This window comes from Propithecus coquereli, unplaced genomic scaffold (genome assembly GCF_000956105.1).
Source record: "Propithecus coquereli isolate 6110/MARCELLA unplaced genomic scaffold, Pcoq_1.0 Scaffold4, whole genome shotgun sequence".
NCBI lineage: Eukaryota > Metazoa > Chordata > Mammalia > Primates > Indriidae > Propithecus > Propithecus coquereli.
Genome location: NW_012149729.1, coordinates 13,574,368 through 13,581,569, shown reverse-complemented (window position 1 = coordinate 13,581,569; position 7,202 = coordinate 13,574,368). Strand labels below are relative to the sequence as shown.

Sequence of the window (7,202 nt, the reverse complement as noted above, 5' to 3'; positions counted from 1 at the left end):
TAGAAGAAGGCTAGATGATCCTTGCTCATGTGAAGCTTGCATTTCCATTCTTTCAACATTAAGTACCTGCTTTGTGTTAGGCACTATGTTAAGACACCAGATTGAGCAAGCCACAGTTCCTCTCCAGAGGGACTTGTGACAAAAATCACCAGAAACAAGTAGATGACCACATATAATCAGGGTATTCTCCTCCATCGATCTTTCTAGTAATTCCTGGTACCAATAACCTGGCTCTGGAAACAGAATCTAAGCATGTGAGAAACCAGGAGGCATTTGGATACATTTGGACTAATACAAGGGAAAAACGAATAACAACTGGTGAATTAGAATAATTTTGGTTCTATGGAAGCAGATCTGGCCAAGTAAGCTACAGAAACCAATTCAAAAAAAATTTTTTTCAGGACCATTTTGCTCCTTTCACATTATAAATAAACAATATGTTATAAACAGATACTTGGCACTCTTTAGAACATGAACACTAATATCAGATTTCTTATATTTTAACTTGTCTGACTTAACAGCTCTCACTTGAAAATTCTCAGAAAGGACAAAAATGGCAACAAGAAAAAACAAGACAGAGAACTAGAAAAGAATGAACAAACGAACAAATGAATGAAACCAGCCAAAAATAGCAAAAAGGAAAATACAATGGGTAAGGCATAAAGTGAATCATGTTCTGGCAAAGATACCCAATAAAAAAGCTAACACTGGTACAATGATGAAGCTAAAGACCCTCTATCTTGACCTAAACTGCTTCTTTGATAGAAGTAAATTGTTAAGCACCTGCATAGTAAGAGAAGGAAGATTAGAACTTACATATTCAATTTTAAGTCAGCAATATTATAAAACAAATGAATTTCAAGGTCATACTCTAGTAAAACTGGTATAGAGAGAAAATACCACCAGGTAACAACTAGGATATGGAAATTCATAAAGGCTTTCTGAGTTTTTAGTAAGGACTCCTTCAACTTGCAAACATCATACACTTATGCACACCCCTTCCTCTACCTCAGTGAAAGAGGAGGCCACACCCTGTCTCAGCTGAGTCCAGGAACGCTCTGCAGAAGCAGCATCAGCAAAGAGGGAAAGCCAATGAAAAGGTCGTGGGCTTTGAATCTAACAGACCTCAGTTCAAATCACGATTCATTCATGTGACTTTGGACAAAATCAGTTCATCTCACCAAGCCAAATGTTTTCATCTGTGACATCTTGCAGGGTTTTGGGAGGTTCAGAATGTTTACAGGTGTGTGTGTGCGTGTGTGTGTGTGTGTGTTTTCCAAAATTAATATTTTTATTAAATCAAGTCTAAAAAATGTCCACTGTAGAAAAGTCAACAAGGGTTTTAACAAAACCAAAATATACCTTTTTATACAAACATGTATATATTAGCAGCAAACTACTTCCGAGATTTTATGTTTAGTTATTTTAAAGAAAGCATTAAACAATGTATATTAGTAAGGAATGTTGGCTAATCCACTCTTCATCCTTTATTCTGTGATTTAGGCCTTCTACAAAATACTTTATGATTCTTATTAATGAATACTAACAACAAACCCAGGCTTGACTAAAAAGTAGCAAAAACAGGGTGGCTGGTAGAATCTGTCTCACTACATCATAGTCACACATAATCTTTGAGAATAACAAATGAGCACCATATAAATAGGTAACTGTGTGTCTGTGTAAACTCAATTTTTAAGGTGTAATAGCAGCCAACTATATCAGTTAGCATGTGACTCGCACTTTTTAAACATTCTGATATATAAAATTTTAATCAAAACAGATGAACACTTCAATCTCCTATTGCTTGTCCACTTTTAAAATCCTTAATAGAAATTCTGTATATAACCTGACAAACTGTATACGTATGTGTATACACACATAAAGTGTATGTATGCATATATATCTTTAGCTTTGAATCAATTTCTAAAGTGAGATGAAGCTAAACTTCTCATTTAAATATATCTGTAAAATATAGTATCACCAACTGAAAATTTCTAATACAAATTTCATCTCAGCTAATCAGAAATACTGGCTACTGAAAATTCTGAGGTGAAGCTGTTACTCAGCTTAGCATATTCCAAGTTTATCACCAATTGCCCATCAAAGAAATAAATTTTTTCTCTTGGTATTTCCTTCTACTAGCAGACAGAAAGTATCTTTACAATGAGCTTTAACTTTGTAAAGAGTCAAAATTATTACAGAAATCTCACTAGTCTTCAAAAATACTAAACATTATATAAACAATTTTCTTATAGTTGAATTCTTCAGCTAGAATCTGTATTTTAAAAATTTCCACTGTTCCATTTAGTACTTCAAGTTTCTATTCTGTGACTCTGAAAACTGGCTCAGATTTGTTAGGTTTATATCAATCACATCTTTCAGAATTTGCTACTGCGTGTTGTCTGTGTACAATAAAATAAATGGAAGGAAGTGTACCAAATTTCAAAAGCAACATAATGAAAAATTCAAGAATATGTAATATAAAAAAAGTACAACAGGTATTCCCTTTTCACCATTACATTAGTGAAACATAATCCTTTTTTGCTTTTAAAGCTAATGTCATAACTTTCATTTTTTAACCTAGAAGATGAAGTTTTTAGATGGCCTATCTTTACTTTTCTATCAAAAAACTAAAACAATAGACTGAATTACTTTTATTAATATACACATCAAGTTGTTGAAACAGTGATTTCTTGTAGTTTTCCCCTTAAAGATGGCACTTGCAGGCACAAAGATGCGGAGATGTATACAGCCTTCAGATGTTTACTTGAAAAGATTCCTCAACAGCAATTTGATATTGGGTTTCCTCATCTAGCTGAAGATTCACGAATTCTCCATAATCAAACCGATGTCTTCGATTTAGATGACTAACAAAATTTCTAGTAATCTGGTTAGGATCTCCCCAAGGAAGAGACACACAAATAGGACATGTCACAGGAACTATCTGAAATAGGTGATTACTGTTACAGTGATCCAGTAAACGCTGTCTGGTAAAATTTGATTCTTGACACAGGGGACACTTAGAGGTGGGATGCCCAGAACTTGTACTCTCTTGGTAACTTTCTGTGTTATCAGATGTGGATGTTTCACTTCTATTACTGTTCCCTACTAAATCTTGAGAGATCTGAAAGTTTGGAATGATAGAAGAAACGTCATATTCATCCTGATACTTCTTACAAGATTTGTAATGATATCTCATGCGATAGAATTTAATCTGTTTGGCACAGCATCTGCAGCTACCAGAAAATTTCCTCATGATCTCTTCAAGGTCTAAGGCTCGTTCAGGACATGCTCTCTCTCTTCCAGTCACATTTCCACGACACAGGGGACAATGTACTCTACTTTCTCTCATTGCGGTCAGGAAACATTTTCTACAGAAAACGTGCTGACAGGCCGCGGTCCGCACGGGTGTCTTTAGCACTTCCTGACAGACGGGGCAGTAGAAATCATCTTCGGTGTAGGCCGTGGCCGCAGAGAGCTCCTCAGCCATGGTGAGAGGCGGGGGAACAAGGCGATGGCGGCCGCAGCGGCCGAGGTGACGGTGGCGGCCCGGGTCTCAACTCCCTGTGCGAACCCGGAGGGGGAGGGGAATGGCCTGTGTGTGTGTTTTTTAAGTAAGCATTTGTATGAAGAAAAAAAATAAACCACCCACACAAAACTAGTGTCTGAGTATATTTTATGTAATGTATTCAAAGAACAATGGCTACATCATCAAATAAAAGTTCGTTTTCCTCAGACAAAAGCACTAGCTATGTCTAAGAAAGAGGACTAGCAATAACAAATCAAAAAAGGATACAGAATTAAGGATGTCCATTACATACAATAAATCCATAAAGCCCATCTAGGTGATAGGACACCTAATACATAGAGTAATCATTTTGTTCTGCTTTGAAACCTTATCCTGTTCTAAGATTTGACTGGTCAGGGCCTTCACCAATTGAACACGTTGACAAGAATGTGTTCAGCACCGTCTTAGGTGTTTTGAGATTTTTTTAAAAAAAAAGGAAAATAAAAGGAAATATATGACTTAGTGCCAGAATTGGATCACAGGAGTAAATTATATTATATAATAGTCATTGAGGAGGGAAACGAGATAAGTAAGGGCTGGGGTTGCAAGGAAAAAATTCATGATGAAAAAAGCTGAAAAGAAAAAATGAGTTAAAATGTAGATGGTAGGTTTAAGAATGTTCACTATAAAATTCTTAGAACTTTTCTGTATGTTTAAAATTTTCCATTAAAATGCTGGAAATAAAAGAAGAATAAATTACATTTGGTAAATCTCTCAGATAAAAGGAAAAATATAATCATAAAAGTAAAGGTATATATGGCCTATTTGAAATAGTGAGAATGCTGGCCAGACCTAGGAACAGAATAGATATTAAGAGAAGTAGGAATAAGACTGAATTTAATACTAATTTTTTGATTTGCTTTGTTTTGTTTTTTTCCTTCACAATATGGAAATCTTCACGGCTCCAATATTTTTGGAAACCATATGTTATAAATCAAAAATTCATAACAATACACTAGGCCTCTCTAAGAGCTGGATCAGGCTACCCTAATCCTATAAATTTTCTTTATCCTATAACTCCAAATAGATGCCATTTGACACCACTAAGGCCCAATCTCAAATTTCAGTTATTAAAATGCCATAAATTCTGCAAAAGTAGTTTACCATAAAAATTAATAATACAGTGAATAGCTTATTATAGAATGAGAAAAATCCTATTAAACAATAACCATTAGGAAAGAAAAGCATGGTAAGCTTTAAACCCTAATAACCACAAAATTTGGATTTCAACACTGCACTCTATATTTTTTTTCTAATTTAATAGAAAAGCATAACTGCTATCATTAAGTAGAAGCCAAAGGCAATGTGGATTTTAAGCTAACAATGTGGCAACTTAAATACATGTGTAAATGAAACAGACCAGGTACTTATCCACAACCCAAACAAAGCAATTAGAGGATGCTGGACTATTTCACCAGAAGTCTATTTATTCCTAAAGCAATAATATTTTTGATTAGTAAAAGAATATACTTCTAGTATCAGGAATACTTACTGAGTAGCTAAGAAGAAAATACTGCATTATTTAAAATTTGAGCTGTGTGTGAAATTGGCTTTAAAAAATTAAGAAAGCCTGTAAACAGAAAAGGCACCCTTCCCAAAAATAATCCCAAAAACCCTTCAAAAATCAAAACTAAGAAATAGGAATGAGACAGGGGAAATAAGGAAAAAATAACATTCAGAACCTAAAAGATGAAGAGCACAAAATAAACAAGAAGAATATTAGTGAGCATCAAACAATAACATGAGTAGCATGGGAAAAAGTCACTAGCTCACAGTAAGTAGAATAAAAAGTTTTTTTAAAAGAACATGATTTCAGGATTCATGAAAATCCTATCGTGATCCCTACCCTTCTTGCCTCAAATATTTTGTTTACCAGAATACAAATGCCTGTAAGTAAATATAACATATCAACTCAGATTCACACCAACATGGCTTTTCCCTATGATCAGAGTTGGGAATAAGGAGTAGGAAGGTTTCTCAAAACAACCAAGCCCACTAGACCACAAAGCGACAAAGATGGAAAGGTAAGGTCACAAAAAAGTAGGACTGAAAAATACAATTTAACCAGCAAACTTAAGGCCAGTCCAGGGATTGTAACTACTCTTAATAGAACAATAAATATGAAAAATTAAAAACACTGGCTCCCCCAGCAAGGAAGCACATTAAGGCTCTGATTAGTCCATCAAAAATAAAACCTGTCCAAACGATGGCTGGAAGATTTGGAAGGCTGCCACAGCCCATCTATGGCAGCTGCAAGTCCATGGAGAGCTCAGACGGCAATGGTGCAGGCTCAGTAGTAAAGACGTGAACCAAATGAAGATTTATGCAATTTAAGGTGAAAGCAACAATAACACACTCCTTTGGAATGAGTGGTTGTGGTCCTTTAAGTTTGTAAGCCCAAGTGTATACGTGCACACACAAACAGGCACATGTTATTGCTGAATAGCAACAAATGACAAGCTGTCAGTATATGTTTAAAAAGAAAAATTAAAAATAAGTAAACAAATAAATACATAAAAACAGCCAAGAGGTCAGAGTATAAAGCAGCTTACACTTCGTAGCCTGGGGACTAAGGCAGATGGAGCACAGCACTGGCCGGACTCAAGTGTATGCTGTACAGAAAGTCCAGGGATTATAATGAGCCTCCGGTGAGTACTACAGCATATGGAGCTGAGATGCTATTTAGATTGTTCCCCACACTTAAATGCCTTGTTTTGATTTTTGTGTACTTGCCTATATATTAGAAGATACTGCTTCAAGATACCCATGAAATTTCACCAACATGTAATGCCCTTAAGTTACTATGTATCTGCCAATCAAAACATTCAAAATTACTCATGGAAACACAAAACAGTGTGAAACAATTATTTTTTTAAAATGCTGTAAGCAGGAATCTGCAATGAAATATAATAATCTATGTGAGATGATAAATGTTTTAAGCCACTTAGTTTTGGGGTAATTTGTTTTTTAGAAGTAACTAACACAATATTGAACCCACAGAAAGACCCAAGGACACAAAGAAACTTGGTATAAGATAAAGTTGATATTCATGTTGGGAAGAGAGGGAGTTGAATTAATAAATTATGTTAAAACAACTAGCCACAATTTGGAGGAGAAAAAAAAATGAAAGTTGGATATTTAATTAATTCATTATAAGAAAATAAATTCCAGATAAGTCAAACATTAAATGTAATTAATAAAAATAGTAAAGTGATAAAAGAAAATAAATGCAGTCTTCTAAGGGTTTCTAGAAAGAGGCCCTTCTGAACATTTTACAAACCCAAAAACCACGACAGAAAATTACTGATGGATTTCACTACATAAAAATCAAAGCATACCATAAATAAGGTTAAATGATAATGAGTATGAGATTTAAATATTGCAATATATATTAATCACAAAGGCTCAATATCACTAAAATTATACAATTCTTATAAGAGACAAAAGTTATGAGAGAATAGGGAGTAAAATACACAGAAGGGAATTTCACTGAAACGAAATAAGGATACTATAGAAGGATATAAAAAGATGTCCAATCACACTAATAATAAAATGAATACAAATAAAAACAAGATATCCCTTTTTTAGCCTATCAGACTGGCAAAGGTTTTAAAAACTGACAGTACCCAGTAAG

At 34.5% G+C, this 7,202-nt stretch overlaps 2 protein-coding genes across 3 annotated transcripts in view; both read right to left on the bottom strand.

The window, feature by feature from the left end:
- The window catches only part of IMMP2L (IMP2 inner mitochondrial membrane peptidase-like (S. cerevisiae)), a 1,121,063-nt gene that overhangs the window by 1,083,494 nt on the left and 30,367 nt on the right, over window positions 1-7,202 (bottom strand). The window lies entirely within an intron of this gene.
- LOC105817152 (E3 ubiquitin-protein ligase RNF138) lies at window positions 2,756-3,577 on the bottom strand. 2 transcript variants are annotated; one of them, XM_012652787.1, is made up of 2 exons: window positions 3,376-3,490; window positions 2,756-3,105 (listed from the first exon to the last, which is right to left on the bottom strand). In XM_012652787.1, exons 1-2 carry the CDS (start codon window positions 3,488-3,490, stop codon window positions 2,756-2,758), a joined length of 465 nt encoding a protein of 154 aa, XP_012508241.1. The 2 variants fall into 2 exon arrangements, with proteins under 2 accessions (XP_012508241.1, XP_012508240.1); XM_012652786.1 differs by having other exon boundaries at window positions 2,756-3,577.

Coding starts and splice junctions, on each gene's coding strand:
- LOC105817152 (XM_012652786.1), bottom strand. CDS start 3,490: ATGGCTGAGGAGCTCTCTGCGGCCACGGCCTACACCGAAGATGATTTC.